General features: G+C 36.0%; 1 protein-coding gene across 7 annotated transcripts in view; it reads right to left on the bottom strand.

Moving 5' to 3' along the window:
* The window catches only part of EPHA6 (EPH receptor A6), an 858,920-nt gene that overhangs the window by 224,127 nt on the left and 616,522 nt on the right, over positions 1–18,271 (bottom strand). For all 7 annotated transcript variants that reach the window (XM_019448105.2, XM_019448107.2, XM_019448106.2 and 4 more), the window contains 2 exons: positions 17,429–17,502; positions 14,657–14,782 (listed from right to left, as the gene is read on the bottom strand). In XM_019448105.2, the coding sequence (XP_019303650.1) occupies positions 14,657–14,782; positions 17,429–17,502 (200 nt within the window). The remainder of the gene's footprint in view (positions 1–14,656; positions 14,783–17,428; positions 17,503–18,271) is intronic.

Genomic DNA, 18,271 nt, shown 5'->3' with positions numbered 1-18,271 from the left:
GGAAGCTGTTTTTGCTTGCAGAGAGAGGACAGACATGGGAGGAGAGTATGGGAAAGCACTGCCCCACCCCCAATAAAAAGCAGCTGGAGAGAAAAGAAAGAGTATGCAAGGAACTGAACAAAAAAGGGAGAAAGGAGAGGGTTTAAATTCCATTAAGACTCTATAAACAGGGGGAGTGCAGAGTCTGAAACTCCATAGTAGTTTGGTACTTGATGGTGCTCTGGTGGGAAGGATGAATCCCTAGGATCAGAGAGCAAGGTCTGAGGGGTCCTCAGGCCACATGGGAAGAGACGGCTCCCCTGCTGGGAGGACATTTGGTAGAGGCTGTGTAGCCACCCTACAGGCAGAGGTCCCAGCAGACCCCAGGGAACAACCACATTTGCTGGTGCTGGAACAAGGACGTTAAGAGTGACACCTGGAGCCAGATGTGTGTTGTGACTTACCATAATATCCAAAATCTGCCGCTACATGATTGTGTGAACTTTCTCTGGGCGGGCTGGCACCTGGGCTCAGTCTATGGGCATCGGCAGCAGCATGGTCCCGCCAATGTTCTTGGGTGCAGGCAGGCACCCAGCCGTTGCTTGGTGAGACCCTCCTCCAAAGGGTCAAAACAGGTCAAAGCCACAGTCCCTCAGAAGTGAGGGGTTAGGAAACACAGCCACATCTGAGATAAAACTAAGGACAGAGGTGCCATCTGTCAACCTGACGGCTTGGTCATGGACTGTAAATGCGGGGAGCAGATGAAGTTGGAGACAAAGGACGGGTGCGTGATTGCTGATTGGGAAGAACAGATTTCCGGTACTGGAGACTGGATGGCTGGGTGATGCCATTTTCACCCCCCTGTGCACATGTGCATACACACATACAGGCCCCACAACAATCCACCCCAAAAGCTAAGCAGCACCATCTAGTGGAGAACAGAGCCATCACACTAAGCCCCACCCAACTGGGCCAACCTCGCTCTTCAAGAACACAAGTCTCTCTGCCTGCTTAGTTTACAGACTATAAAGTGCTTCATAGTTTGACTTCTAGGGGAAACTGTAATTTCAATCGTCTTTCAGTCTGTTCCCTGGTCCATCTATTCAATTTTTTTTTTTATTTCATTTCTTTTCTTGAATAGAGAAAGAAAAAATTTATTTTTATTTTCCATTTTTATTAAAATATTTTTCTTTGATTTTTTTCTACTATAATTTTTACTTTTTTTAAATTTTTTAAATTATATTTTACTTCCATCATTTCATTTTATTCTATTTTATTGTATTCATTTTTTCAAATTTTCAAATGTTTTCCTTTTCTTTTTTCCTTTTTTTTTCCTTTTCTTATCTTTCTCTTTTTTCTCTAATCTATCAAGCTCCTTTCAACAACCAGAACACCTAGGATCTAGCTTTGTTTATTTGATTATTTTGTGTTGTTTTTAATTTTTTAATTTTAAAATTTTTACCTTATTAATTCCTTTTCTCCCTTCAAAATGACAAAATGAAGGAATTTACCCCCAAAAAACAGGAAGAAATGACAGCCAGGGACTTAATCAATACAGATACAAGCAAGATGTCTGAACCAGAATTTAGAATCATGACAATAAGAATGCTACCTAGCATTGAAAATAGATTAGAATCTTTTTATGCAGAGACAAAAGAAGTAAAAGCTAGTCAGGTTGAAATAAAAAATGTTATAACTAAACTGCAATCTCAAATGGTTACCACAGCAGCAAGGATACATGAGGGAGAACAGTGAATCAACAAAACAGAGGACAAACTTATGGAAAATAATGAAGCAGAAAAAAAGAGGGAGACTAAGGAAAAAGAGCATGATTATAAGAATTAGAGAAATCAGTGACTCATTAAAAAGGAACAACATCAGAATCATAGGGGTCCCAGAAGAGGAAGAGAGAGAAAAATGGGTAGAGGGGTTATGTGAGCAAATCATAGCTGAAAACCTTCCTAACCTGGGGAAAGACACAGACATCAAAATTGAGAAGCACAGGGAACTCTCATTAGATTCAATAAAAACTGGCCATCAACAAGGCATATCATAGTCAAACTCACAAAATACTCAGGCAAGGAGAGAATCATGAAAGCAGCAAGGGAAAAAAAGTCCTTAACCTATAAGGGAAGACAGATCAGGTTTGCAGCAGACCTATCCACAGAAACTTGACAGGCCAGAAAGGAGTGGCAGGATATTTTCAATGTGCTGAATCAGAAAAATATGTAGGCAAGAATTCTTTATCCAGCAAGGCTGTCATTCAAAATAGGAGAGATAAAAATTTTCCCAGACAGACAAAAATTAAAGGAGTTCATGACCACTAAGCCAGCCCTGCAAGAAATTTTAAGGGGGACTCTGAGGGGAGGAAAGACAGAAAAACAAAACAAAACAAAACAAACAAACAAACAAAGAAAAACAAAAGCAACAAAGACTAGAAAGGACCAGAGAACACCACCAGAAACTCCAACTCTATAGGCAACACAATGGCAATAAATTCATATCTTTCAGTACTCACTCTAAATGTCAATGGACTAAATGCTCCAATCAAAAGACATAGGGTAACAGAATTGATAAGAAAACAAGATCCATCTATATGCTGCTTACAAGAGACCCACTTTAGAACAAAGACGCCTTCAGATTGAAAGTAAGGGGATGAAGAACCATCTATCATGTGAATTGTCAACAAAAGAAAGCAGGAGTAGCCACACTTATATCAGACAATCTAGACTTTAAAATAAAGACTGTAACAAGAGATGAAGAAGGGCATTATATCATAATTAAGGGGCCTATCCACTAAGAAGATCTAACAATTGTAAACATTTATGCTCCAAATGTGAAAGGATCCAAATATATAAATCAATTAATCACAAACAAAGAAACTCATTGATAATAATACCATAATAGTAGGGGACTTCAACACCCCACTCACAGCAATGGACAGATCATCTAGACAGAATATCAAAAAGGAAACAATGGCTTTGAATGACACACTGGACTGGATGTACTTAACAGATACATTTAGAACATTTCATCCTAAAGCAGCAGAATACACATTCCCCAGTGCACATGGAACATTCTCAAGATTAGATCACATACTGGGACGCAAATCAGCCCTGAACAAGTACAAAAAGATAGAGATCATACTGTGCATATTTTCAGACCACAACACCATGAAACTCAAAATCTACACAAGAAAAAAATGTGGAAAAAAACAAATACTTGGAGATTAAAAACCATCCTTCTAAAGGATGAATGAGCTAACCAAGAAGAGGAAATTAAAAAGTATATTAAAGCCAATGAAAATGATAACACCACAGCTCAAAACCTCTGGGATGCATCAAAGGTGGTCATAAGAGGGAAGTATATAGCAATTTGGACCTTCCTAAAGAAGGAAGAAAGGTCTCAGATACACAACCTAACTTACAGCTTAAAGAGGTAGAAAAAGAAGAGCAAATAAAACTCCAAACAAGCAGAAGACAGGAAATAATAAAGATTAGAGCAGAAATTAATGCTACTGAAACCAACCAACCAACCAAACAAACAAAAGAAACAAAACAGTAGACAGATCAATGAAACCAGAAGCTGGTTCTTTGAAAGAATTAACAAAATTGATAAACCACTAGCTAGTTTGATCAAAAGAAAAAGGAAAGGACCCCAAAAAATAAAATCAAGAATGAAAGAGGAGAGATCACAACCAAGACAGCAGAAATAAAAACAATAGTATGAGAATATTATGAGCAATTATATGCCAATAAAATGGGCAATTGGGAAGAAATGGACAAATTCCTAGAAACATATACACTACCAAAACTGAAACAGGAAGAAATAGAAAATTTGAACAGACTCAAAACCAGTAAAGAAATTGAATCAGTAATTAAAAATATCCCAAAAAACAAGAGTCCAGGGCCAGATTGTTTCCCAGGGGAATTCTACCAAACATTTAAGGAAGAGTTAACACCTATTCTCTTGAAGCTCTTCCAAAAAATATAAATGGAAGGAAAACTTCCAAACTCTTTCTATGAAGCCAGCATTACCTCGATTCCAAAACCAGACAGAGACCCCACTAAAAAGGAGAACTATAGACCAATTTCCCTGATGAACATGGATGCAAAAATCCTCAACAGGATATTAGCCAATGTTGGATGGATCCAACAATACATTAAAAAAATTATTCACCATGACCAAGTGGGATTTATACCTGAGATGCAGGGCTGGTTTGATATCCACAAAACAATCAATATAATACATCACATGAGTGAAAGAAAGGACAAGAACCACATGATCCTCTCAATAGTTGCAGAGAAAGCATTTGACAAAATACAGTATGATTTCTTGATAAAATCCCTCAGGAAAGTAGGGACAGAAGGATCATACCTCAAGATCTTAAAAGCCATATATGAAAGACCTACCACTAATACCATCCTCAATGGGGAAAAACTGAAAGCTTTTCCCCTAAGGTCAGAAATGTGACAGAGTGTCCACTCTCACCACTGTTAGCCAACATAGTATTGGAAGTCTTAGCCTCAGCAATCAGACAAAACAAAGGAATAAAAGGCATCCAAATTGGCCAGGAGGAGGTCAAACTTTCACTCTTCGCAGATGACATGATACTCTATGTGGAAAACCCAAAAGATAATATCAAAAAAACTGCTAGAACTGATCCATGAATACAGCAAAGTCACAGGATATAAAATCAATGTACAGAAATTGGTTGCATTCCTATACACCAATAATGAACCAACAGAAAGAGAAATCAGGGAATCTATCCCATTTACAATTGCACCAAAAACCATAAAATACCTAGGAATAAATCTAACCAAAGAGGTGAAAAATCCATATACTGAAAACTATAGAAAGCTTATGAAAGAAATTGAAGAAGACACAAAAAAATGGAAAAATATTCCATGCTCCTGGATTGGAAGAACAAATATCGTTAAAATGTCAATACAACTCAAAGCAATCTACATATTCAATGCAATCCTTATCAAAATAACACCAGTATTCTTCACAGAGCTAGAACAAACAATCCTAAAATCTGTATGGAACCAGAAAAGACCCTGAATAGCCAAAGCAATCTTGAAAAAGAAAACCAAAGTTGGAGGCATCATAATCCCAGACTTCAAGCTATATTACAAAGCTGTAATCATCAAGACAGTATGGTACTGGCACAAAAACAGACACTCAGATCAATGGAACAGAATAGAGAACCCAGAAATGGACCCATAAACATATGGCCAACCAATCTTTGACAAAGCAGGAAAGAATATCCAATGGAATAAAGACAGTCTCTTCAGCAAATGGTGCTGGGAAAGCTGGACAGCGACATAAAAGAATGAACTTGGATCATTTTCTTACACCATACACAAAAATAAGCTAAAAATGGATGAAAGACCTAAACATAAGACCGGAAGCCATCAAAATCCTAGAGGACAAAGCAGACAAAAACCTGTTTGACCTCAGCTGTAGCAACTTCCTACTCAACACATCCCCAGAGGCAAGGGAAACAAAAGCAAAAATGAACTATTGGGACCTCATCAAAATAAAAAGCTTCTGCACAGCGAAGGAAATAATCAGCAAAACTAAAAGGCAACCGACAGAATGGGAGAAGATATTTGTAAATGACATATCAGATAAAGAAGACACCCAGATGGCCAACTGACGCATGAAAAAAATGCTCAACATCACTCATCACCAGGGAAATACAAATCAAAACCACAATGAGATACTATTCTCACACCTGTCAGAATAGCTAACATTAACAAATCAGGCAACAATAGATGTTGGCGAGGATGTGGAGAAAGGAACCCTTTTGCATTGCCATTGGGAATGCAAGCTGGTGCAACCACTCTGGAAAACAGTATGGAGTTTCCTCAAAAAATTAAAAATAGGACTACCCTATGACTCAGCAATTGCACTACTAGGTATCTATCCAAGGGATACAGGTGTACTGTTTTCAAGGGGCACAAGCACCCCAATGTTTATAGCAGCACTATCGGCAATGGCCAAAGTATGGAAAGAGCCCAAATGTCCATTGATGGGGAATGGTTAAAGATGTTGGGTGTGTGTATATATATATATATATATATATATATATATATATATATATATATATATATACACACACACACACACACAATGGAGTAGTACTTGGCAATGAAAAAGAATGAAATCTTGCCATTTGCAATTACATGGATGGAACTAGAGGGTATTAGGCTAAGTGAAATTAGTCGGAGAAAGACAAATATCATATGACTTCATTCAAATGAAGAATTTAAGATACAAAACAGATGAACATAAGGGAAGGAAAGCAAAAATAATATAAAAACAGGGAAGGGGAAAAAACATAAGAGACTCATATATAGAGAACAAACTGAGGGTTGCTGTAGGGGATGTGGAAGGGGAGATGGGGTAAATGGGTAAGGGGTATTAAGAAATCTACCCTGAAATCATTTTTGCACTGTATGCTAACTAATTTGAATGTAAATTAAAAAAATAATTAAAAAAAAAGAAAGAAAAACAGGGGCACCTGGGTGGCTCAGTTTGAGCATTTGAGTTTTGATTTCAGCTCAGGTCATGCGTGGGATCAAGCCCCACGTTGGGCTCCATCCTGAGCATGGACCTTGATTAAGATTCTCTCTCTCTCTCCCCTGTTCATGCTCTCCCTCTAAAATAAAAAAAAAATGTTTCAAAAAATAAAAAGAGGAAATAATTTGTTCATATACACATAGCTCTTAATGTACTGATAAAAATGAAACTTCATTTTTAACTACTAATTTTCAACTAACTCTGAAAATCATACATATCATTCTAGTTACTATGGCATTGATCATCAAATTCTGTATGGGAAGGTATTTATATCAAATGTATTTTGAGAATTACGTGTAGAGTGCCATTCTTCTTAGCCATTTCAACTAAATATAAAAACTATTTTGAATCTGATAGTCATGTTTCTGCCCTTTTACTGAGTGTTTACTGTATGACAGAGCCTCAGTATGTGTCATCTCTAAATTTTACACTAATCCTACATAATAGCTATTATTATTATTATTATTATTATGAAGAATCCATTTTATAGGTAAGCAAACCAAATTTCTGAGAAATCACTAACTTGCTGAAGGTCATAGAGTAAATTAATAATAATACTGTGATTCAAGCCTGGGTCTGTCTGGTTCCAGTCTGTCCTTTTTATTCATACTATAATGTCCAGGGAAAATGGATATAGCCCATCTTTCATTACATCATTTGATTTAGAATGCTATGAAATTCTTGAGTAAAAGGCACAAAAGTCTTGCCAGAATCTGCTGTTGATCTTATTTTCAGTCTAATTGGTTGGGCAAAGGGGTTTCAAGAATAGAAAAGAAAATTAATCTGACCTCTACCATAAATCCTTTACATTGATGGACAAGAACAAAATTTACATTTGAGAAGATCATCTAATCAATCATGGAGGAACTAAGCCATAAACACAAGTTTCTTCTTGTAAAAAATGAATTGTGAGACTGCATCTGGAATACTGCCCACATTCCTCTTGTCATGTTGCAAACAAAATACAATATAGCTGTGGAAGAGGAACAAAAATAATATAGGGGATAAGAGAGTTCCTTTAAGATAACTAAAAAAATAATAGATTCTAGAAGGGTTAGTTGGAGGTTTGCAGGAGAATTAGCAGTGGCACCGGAAGTGAGCATTTTGCCCTGCATATTAGCAAGTACAGCTATGACCTCAAAGGAGATGGCAATAACAGAACCAAATATTAGACTGAATAAATCACTGGTTTGTCATTCACTTTTTATGTCCTCTTTGTTGTCCTTTTGACTTTCTTTTACCTGCAGATGCTTGCTGAGAAACCAACAGTTAAAACTTCCTGGACTATTCTAGGAAGAGAAAAAAAAATGGTGACTAAGCCAAGAGAAAAGAAGGCTGATAGTGGAGGCAATAATGAGTTTTGTATAGATAAAGGAATAGAATATGAATGGCTGAGAGATATTATGCATTTCCACTGAGACTAGGGAAAGAGGGAAGGTCAAATATGAGAGGGTACCCTATGGGCTTACAGACACAAGGATGAATTTTTCAATGGAATAATGTTTCAAAATTATAGATATTCTGCAAGCCAAGTGTTTCTTCTAATGGTTTAGGTTCAGGACTGTCCTGAAAAAGGAAAAGCCTTTCAATGACCTTTTTCAGCCCACGATTAAAATTCAGTTTACCAGTCTTCTCATTATCTCTCAAGATATGTGTAAAATAATGATTCTATCCTAATCTGACCTGGTTCTTTTAGCCTGGGAATTTCTGTTTTACAGTCCTCTGGCCACAGTATTTCATTTTATGATGCAAAAAGTCAAAGAAGATAGATGCTCTTGATAGTCTCCTATGCAACAGAGCTGCTCACTTCATTTAAATGGAAATGCACATTTTCATGGAAATTCAGGCCTGTATTGATGAACAAAGATAAGCTGCCACTATTAAATAGAATAGTGATATATCAAAAAAAAAGTGTCCTAGAAAACTCATTAAAAAAAAGTAAAATTTACAGTGAAAGATAAGGAATTTTAAGTATGTATGTATATATACTGTATATATGTATATATATGTATATGCATGTGTGTGTGTATTAAGCCTAGATATTGCATAAGTTTTCTAAGGATTTGTCACATAATATTTGGATAATTACAAAGTTGAAAATCCCAGGACAAAAGTTATAGAAGACAGGCTGACTGCATATGTTTTTGATAAGCATAGTGACTTACTATGAAAAAAAAAAAAAAAAAAGCACAGTGCCTCATATAAGTAGATATTAGCCATCTAACAAACATTTCTGAGGGAACATATAAAGAAATGTTTTGGGTTGTGTGTAATATCATTTCTCATTTTCTTTCTTAAAATTTTAATGCAGCTATTTTGGGGTTCATTTTTTAACAACCAATTTTAGAAGTATTTAATGACTCTGTAACATGTCTCCCAATTAGAAACCTGGAAAGCATTCTTTTTTTTTTTTAAACAGTAAAGATGCTATTTACTGCACCTTTAGATTTGCTAATTTTTCTCTGAGATAGCTCATTTGAATTACATTGATAAGCCAATTGCTCAGTGATGCATTACTTATTCTGAATAATCTTATCATTAGTTAAATTAGGGCTTTTAATATTCTGGAAAGACATACTTTTATTTAAGGAGGAGGAGGCAAATTTTAGAAAAGTAAATCCAAGCAATAAATGGCATTTGATTATGCTGGCATTAGAATAACATTTGTTATTAAAAAAAAAAATAATAACATTTATTTATTTTTGAGAGAGAGAGAGAGAGAGAGAGAGAGAGAGAGAGAGAGAGAGATAGAGAGTGCATGAGTGGGGAAGGAGCAGAAAGAAAGGGAGACACAGGATCCAAAGCAAACTCCACACTCCAAGGTGTCAGCATGGAGCCGGACATGGGACTCAAACCCACAGACCATGAGATCATGACCTGAGCTGAAGTCTGACACTTCAAGGCACCCAAGCGTCCCCAAATAACATTTGTTCTTTAGAGCAAAACACAAGGAAAAGAATTCTAATAGGACTCACTGGCCAGCAGCAAATAACAGCCTTGCACATAAAAGTCCCTTCCCAACCCTATGAAAAATGCTTAATGGTCTACACCTTTATTTATTTGAAGTATTAACTTCTTTGGCCTCAGAAATACATTTATCTAATTTCTGGATTTTTTTCAGTTTTTATATTCTCAAATTTCTCATATTTATCCATTATCCTCATATTTTGTTATATGAGAACAGGTGGGTATAGTTTTTGAGCTCTTATACAAAAATAATGTAGTATTTGGAATCATAAAAGAACACAAATAAGCTTTCATATCTATAAATTCTCAAACATTTTCATGAATGATAAAATAATAATAATAAATCTTAAGGATTACAATTATTTCTAGATTGTATATATCTCTAATTGGTTCTTTCAGACTTTGGTTTATATGTAATTTATTTTCTTCACAAAATACATTTATTCTCTAAATATCCATACAGCATAAGAAATTCAATATTCTTTCATGAAAATGATTTCCTGATTGTCTTTCAGTTAAAATTTTTGTTTCAATGAGATATTAAATATCTTTAAACTACTTAAGATTTTTTAAAATTGGGATGGTTCCTTTTTAAAGCACATTTTGATACCTTTTATGGACACAGTGTTTTGAGTTGAAGAGTAAACTAATAGCATAGATACAATATAACACAGTGGTTAAGAATAGCAGCTTGGGTAGGGATGGATAAATGGATAAAGAAAATGTGGTATATAAATACAATGGAGTATTACTCAGCAATCAAAAAGAATGAAACCTTGCCATTTGCAACTATGTGGAAGGAACTGGAGGGTATTATGCTAAGTGAAATTAGTCAGAGAAAGACAAAAATCATGTGACTTCACTCATATGAGGACTTTAAGAGACAAAACAGATGAACATAAGGGAAGGGAAACAAAAATAATATAAAAACAGGGAGGGGACAAAACAAAAGAGACTCATAAATATGGAGAACAAACTGAGGGTTGCTGGAGGGGTTGTGGGAGGGGGGATGGTCTAAATGGGTAAGGGGCACTAAGGAATCTACTCCTGAAATCATTGCTTTACTATATACTAACTAATTTGGATGTAAATTTTAAAAAATAAAAAAATAAAAAAATAAAAAATAAAGTTAAATTGTAAAAAAAAAATGTAGCTTGGGAGTCAGTCATAGCTGGGTGTGAACCCCAGGTCTTCTACGACCTAATCTTACAATCTTGAGCAGGCCACTTAATGTTTCTTAACCTCATTCTTCACCTATAAATGAGAATAATAATATCTTCCTCATGGGGTTATTATGACAACTTTATAAGAAAATATATGAAAAGCACTTAACACAGGGTCTGAACTTGAGTAGGTGCTCAATAAAAACTATGTGTTAATCATCATCATTATCAGAATTGAAGAATCTCCAAAGGGAAGTAGCAAAAAAAAAAAAAAAAAAAAAAAAAAAAAGCTAGGGTAGGCATTATTATTACCAAAGGTTAACATTCAATTTCACAAGGGAGTTAGCTATTATGTTAAGACTTCAACAATAAAATACAATAAAGGAGACAGGTTAAGATGGCTTGCTGCATTCCTTGTGCTGAAGGCCAGGTGTTTATACATATATATCTCAAACCTGACGACAACCTCAGAAAGCAGGTAGGTATGCCCATTTTATAGATGAGGGAATTGAAGCTCAGAATTTGGCCCAAATCATGCAACTGTTAAACTGCAGAATCACTACTTGACTAATTTGTTTGACTCCACAGCCCTGTTTCAACTTAACTTCCAAATTCGAGTCAACTTTGGGAACTTTTCAAACTGGACCACGCAACCTTATTCAGACCAGATCTGAATCTGAAGCATGAGTTTATAGGCAGCTTACACTTTATCAACCCTCAGCTTTTATTTGCTCTTTCATCTACAATCTAACTCATCTAAAGGAACCCAAGAATTCCCAGGCCTAGTAAATATACCTGCTGCCTGCATATAGCTTCACTCTGCAGGCTCTTCTCTGCCTAGACTTGGAACATTTCACTACCCTGGAAAGTGCCCAGGACAACATTTTAAACTATTTCTTTATAAACAAACAAAAAAACAAACAAAAACAAAACAAAACACATGTAGGTCTTGTTGATTTCTCCTCAGCAATGAATGGTGAATCTCAGTATCCCCTCTATGGCTTTCTCAGTGCTTCAGTCAGAACTAAATACCTTTCCCCTGACAATTATTAAGACCTGATGTCTTGCTTCTCTCCCATCACCACTACTCCAACACACCTCTCCCCTCAAGTCATTTAATTTACATCTCCAAGGGAAATACCTAATGCACACAGATGATGAGAAAATAGGAGTCTGAGAAGAAACAATCAAATAGGTGGGAAAAAATAAAGGATATGAGACAACCTAAGGAAAGGCTTTATAGTAAAGTGTTGGGCAAGTAACCAATTGTGTAATTATGTCAGAGATGTTACATAATTCTATCAATTCTTCCATAGTTTGACCAAACAATGCTTTTTTCACACTACTTCTGTGACAAATGTCCACAGAATTACTACTTTTTTCCACATCCAAATAGAGTTTTAGGAACGTGACATAATGAGGTTAATTACAAAGTAGCACTGGCCAGGAATGCAAAGTGCAAAGTTATGTTACAATATAACATATGTTACAACTTTGTAACATAAAGCATTTTTATTTTTATGATTTTTTTTGAAGACAAACAATAAAAAGACAGCATATTGTATGAAACTTGAAGTAACCAAAGGTGAATAAATATAAAAAGGAATACTGGTGTATAGGATTGACTACCTGGTTTAGATATTCTTTCTTTGCCAAATGAGAAGAATCCCAATACAACTTATTAGATGTTAGATAGAATAGGGGGAATGATATTCAAGTAGTCTCTTTAACAGTCACTGCTTTGGCAATGTGTCATACTTTTTTTTTTTTAGGACAAAATTTATATTCTGGCTGAATAAAATCTAAAAAACTAAAAAAAATACTTATTTGTTATCATTTAAGATATTTGATATTATTTCTCAACATTATGATTTCAGACACTGCCATTTAATTTATGCACAAAGGACTGCAATGGAAAATGCTTCTACTGTATCTACATGAGGTCTGAACACTGCAGTATAAAAGGCTATACCACTTTTTCTTGGGGACTTGAGGAAGAAAGCCAACAGTAGCATGCAATGGAATTATTTAACCTTCTCTCTTCTCTATTTCTCTGCTGTGTTAAGTAAATGAATCCCCAAACTAAATGACTATAATGCAATCACTCTTTCAATTATACCTTCAATGCCCATTGATGTGTTTTATGTTCAGCAGAAGAGAATAGAGAATCTGGTTTCATTCCAGGTTCTTAATCTTTCTGATAAGACAGACTCTTCAGCTGTGAGCACTAGGATTAAGTGTATAGGCCCCTTGTGTCAGCTTTCAAAGGGAGCTCTAGCCTTGTAGGAGATGAGATGACCCATTGTGCATAGCGAATGAAGTGATATAATGAAGGACTCTCTCCAAATGTTTCTGGAATTCCTGTATAGTGCTAGATTACTGTGTATCTGGGAAACAGAGTCCATTCAATGTGACTAGTCATACAGAGTCCTGAGTTTAGAAGGGCTCTGTCACTTGTTTAATGCTCTGATGTCACTATCTTGAAATTCTTAGTAACTTTTTAACAAGAGACTCTACATTTTCATTCTGCATTGGTCTCTGCAGATTATGCAGCTGGTCCTCTTGTGGAGAAGGGCTTTGGAAAGAAACAAGGGATGGTCAGCTTCTTTCTTTGGCCTCTGCAAAGACATGATACCTGGCTGGAATGGTCATGCTTTGTATGTACTGCTCAAAACAGTACATAACAGGTATCCAGCATCGAGAGGAGACCAATACCCCTGTTCAGGATCCAGTCTCCCTTCTCTACTTACACTTTCTCCTTCCCCTTCTTAGCTGTTTGCATGGCTGTCCAGTCAGAGAATATGTTTCCAAACTCTCTTTGTGCCCAGGTAATTGAACTGGACCATTGAGATGTGAATAGACATGTTTACAAGTTCCGTGTTACTGTCTTACAGACAAAGCCAAAAAAAAAAAAAAAAGACTGAACTCTTTCCTTTTCTTTCTCACAGGTTGGAAGGCAGATGCATTGGTGTCCCAGCTTTGACCATTCAGAGGAAGATGACACACTAAGGAAAGGCAGAGCAAACAGTACAAGGAACTTGGGTCCTTTCAAGACCTCCTGAATGATCATTCCTCTGCTAACATGGACTGTTCCTTAGGTCAAGGACTTGAAAGAAGAATAAATATGCTGAGGCCTCTTTGTTATACCAACTTAGCCTCTGTCATAAGTATGAACAGAATAAGGTCTTGGGAACTAATTCACAATAGTTTTGTATTTATATAGGAGAGCTGAATAAAATAGTGTTCTGTTTGAACATTCTACATAGGGAAAATCACTAATTAGCATTGAAATGATATAAAACTATACTGAAGCTAATTTTACCCTCAATGATTTTTAGAACACTTCTGGATCCTGCAGAGCCAGTCATCAATATGAACACTAATTATACTATATATCTATAGATGTTGGGGCCTGAGTAAATCATTTATTTTATTTTATTTTTAATTTATTTTTTTTAAAGAGAGAATGCACAAGCTGGGGAGAGGGGCAGAGAGAGAAAGAGAGAGAAAGTATCTCAAGCAGACTCCACGTTCAGCAAGGAGCCCAGCCAGGGCTCAATCCCATGACCCTGGGATCACGACCTGAGATGAAATCAAGAGTCGAATGTTCAACCAACTGAGCCACCCAGGTACCTTGAGGGCCTCAGTAAATCTTTAACAACTTATGAAAAACTCCTGAAGTTACATCTTCAAAATGAATTCCTGTATGACCCTAGTTTCATTGTAAGTTACCTCCATACTGAAAGAAGACTACAGGAGTTAAAAATGATGTTTGCTTAGAAAATGAATTTAGGTGCTTACATACTTAAAAAAGTAACAGCATATAGAAGATAATTTTACTTCTCCTTTCTTGAAATTTTTCAAGACTAAAACTGCTAAGATTTAAAATATTATGTTGATAACCTAGCTACAAAACCATCAAGGAATCATATCTTCAAAAGTACAGATTTTATGTTTACCTGCCCCAATGACTCTCTCAATGCGAATTCTTGAGGGATCAATCTCCTTTGCAAATTCATGAACTGCTAGGGATGGGTCTTCATATGTATCTGGATCTATGTAAGTTTTAATTCCTGGGAAGCGTACTGCAAACCAACAACAACAAAAAAGATTGATTTAGTTTAAAAGTATTTTAGTGATTACACATCTTGTGTATGTTTAAAACAAGGATTGACATATTAAAGTCGTCATTCTTGTTAGTTACTTCAATTCTCTTTTCTTTCTGTCCCACTCCTCCTCACCCCCCAATAAAGAGTTGAGTACTTGGAATCAAAAATTTATTTACCTGTTAATGTAAAATGACCTGGTGGTTTAATAGAGAGTGAGCTGACAGGTTCCAGAAAACATATTTATTATATTTCTGTAAAATGTCTAATCAGCTCACTAATTCACAAACAACCCATACATTTTGTACTTGATCTAGCTCAGGACATGGGGGGAAAAGGCATAAGCCTTTCTCCCAAAACCCTTTCTGCCAAAATGAGCAAGCCTGTTGGTGTCCCTCCTGGACACTTTGCACTCAGATGACAAACAGGGATGGCTGGAAAACTTGAATGTGTGGTTATTTTTTCATTTGCCACTTCTTTCAGTATCTGAAGAAATCACAGACTGTGTGTAGATATTCCTCTATTTTGCTGGTAGGTTTCTGTTTTCCAATGGATTTCTGGCTCCCGGAGGACAGGAGATCATTTCTTATACATCTTTGTATCTTTCCAAATACCTTAGGTATGGTTTTACAGGCAATAATCACACAGCAAACCTTTATTAAATATGAATTAGTAGGGATTAAAAGATCAATGCAAATTCGTGGCATAGTGAATAGGTGATACTTGGTTTTGTTGCTTTACATTTTGAAAGCTGCATAATACCCCGAGTTATTTGTTGGCTAGGATTCATTAGAAACATGCTCTTGCAAGAAAATTTCAAAAGCAAACAAATAAAAGCTAATGAAGTGAGTTTAGAGGAGGTGCTGAAATGTCCATTGTCAGCAGAATTTGCTTCATGAGTTCCTCTACACTTGTTGCCCCCTTACATTACTTTTTGCCTACTGTCTTCTGCTACCAGATGAACAACAATGAAAATATTAGTACTTCCCCAAATATCATCAGCAAAGCATTCTAGGTATACTTAGGCCTGACAATGATTCTGAAATACTATGCTTTATGTGACTTCCAAAGTTTAGATTGGAGGAAAAGAGAACAGATAATCTTTACCTCTGGTTCATATTGCAGATACTTTTTTACTTAATGGGAGTTGTGGTTTCAGAATGAATACTCTATAAACTCAAATCCAGTGGCTACTATTAGATGATTAGTTGTATCTAATTGGATATGTGGTGTTAACATCACCTTCTTTTTTCTTGTAAACACAATATATGTCGACTATCTGGTTACTTATTTAACTTACCCATGGTTCCTTAAAACTCGGTTTGTTATCTTTCTTTTACTTCCTTGGCTGTCTTAGGTTATTTTCATTGCTTCTTGCTGGGCCCATCTGGTTTAGTTTATGCAAAAACTGCTAGTTGGAAAGCAGATAATAAAATACCTCAGGAACATCTTTTTCCTTTGCATTTCAGTACTAAATGCCCTGCAGTGAGTCTTAAGGTTGCTCAGCATATGTCATCTATCCAGGTGTTTGGGTCCAGGTTTCTGCATCTGTTCGCAGCATTTCCAGCTCATCCCATGGCTGGCAGTGGCTGTCTTAGCTTTCCCTTCTCTGCCAGTGCAGTGAGCCTCAAACGTATTGTAAGAAAAGAGCAGCCAGGGACACCTTGCTAAAAATGCGTATGTCTTGGCCCTACCATGCACCTTCTGAGTCAGAACTCTGGCGAGTGAACATGGAACATCCTAATACAGATAGTCCTCAGACCACTGACAAATCCTGTGAGCCTTAGAAATAGCCCTAAACCGTCCCTCTAGTTTGTAATTTCCTCACTTAAATCCTTTCTGCCTCCTTCAGAAAGTGATATAGATTGAAAAGTCTCTTACTCCTTTTGCTCAATCTGAAGTAAAAAAATGAGTTGAAAGAGTTAAACAGCTTGCCTCACACATTATTTCTACACTGTGGTTAATTAGAGAACATCCCTTTCTGAGATGTTAATTCAGCATCTCACGACAGAGAAACCGTCTTGACAAAGTAGTTTGCCATTTGGAGGTGGAGGTGGAGGTGGGTGTTGGGGAGGAGAGGGTGGCAATTATCAAACCAACTATAGTGGTAATTATAACTTGCTTGGGAAGAGATTCTACAAATGAATATAACCTTGTAGTCAGCTCAAGGATTTCATACATATTCTAAAAGTTAAAGAGCTGATTTTCTTTTTTAGTGTTAATGAATTGTAAATTGATTTGTTATATGTTTAAATGACAGTCCCTACAAGAAGGAATAAAAGTTCCCTAATATTTCTATGGCTAATGCTCCACTAAATTAAACCAACTTGCATTCAGGAGTCATTGTGAATGGTAAATAACTAGATATAAGCAGTCATCTTGTATTTTTAGCATATTCAGCCTTCGTGTTTTCCAGCAAGCAGAATTAGGAAAAAAGTACTATCATTTAATGAGAAGCAGGTGCAATTTCCACCAACAAACCTGGAATCCAGATGAAAAGCCTTAATGCTGAAAGGTTGGAAGTACATTTTTTCAGGTTTTCTCAACTCAGTGGATACAAGTTTAAAATGAACTCTTGAGGGCTAGAGCAATGTAAAATAATGGAAGGGTCACTGTACTACTTACAATGCCCATTCTGCTGTAAGTGGTTTCTCCTCTTCTCTTCTGACTTCATTTTAGCTTTGATGTACCATTGGCACCTTTGAAAAGGGTAAGCAGAATCTTAGTTTTAGAATTATGCTGGATGAGAACCAAAACCAACTAAATTACCTATCACCAGTAGGCCAAGTTCTTATCACAAAGGCCATGTTTAAGAATATCTTTATATCACAAGTTTCTTTTTTTTTTTTTTGTATAGATCAGAATTAATCCCAGATAAAAATAAAATACTCTCACGTGGATTGATTGGTTTGAATGATAGGAATCTTAGAGAATATTCTATAATCAGCAATAACCATCACATGCTTCCTTATAGAACTTCTAATAGCTGGAGCTGGTAGAAAGCATTAAAAGTCAAAATGAGAAAATGTTTTTGAGTCAGAATCTCAGAAATTTAGACAACTGTTTTCTAGTTTCATTGCTAAAGAACATGCTTTCTTTTTATGTCAGAATTTTGTAAAGGTATGTTCTGTTCTCTCTTGGGATAATTGTGCTCTGAGAAAGAGAAGATGCTTATCTCGCATGACTTCTGCAACATGAATAAATTCTCCAGCATCCATGTGATTTGACAATTCATCAAACTTCTAATTCCAAATGGTTAAACAGACTACATCTGTGGTATATCATCCAATCTTTCAATGTGATTTTATCTTCAAACCCTAAGGCAAGTTGAGTATTTATTCAGAAATGTCTTACAGTTTTTATAGAATAATTTCCAATGAATACTCCTCTATTATGTGCTTAAAGTATATTATTGGTTTAAAAAATGAATTTTTTTAATCTTATGTAACTGAAGTAGTCTTCCCCAGT

This window comes from Panthera pardus, unplaced genomic scaffold (assembly GCF_024362965.1).
Source record: "Panthera pardus isolate Hobbes unplaced genomic scaffold, ASM2436296v1 HiC_scaffold_16, whole genome shotgun sequence".
NCBI classification, from domain to species: Eukaryota; Metazoa; Chordata; class Mammalia; order Carnivora; family Felidae; genus Panthera; species Panthera pardus.
The sequence above is the reverse complement of the archived record's forward strand: the minus strand, read 5'-3'. Positions and strand labels throughout refer to the sequence as shown.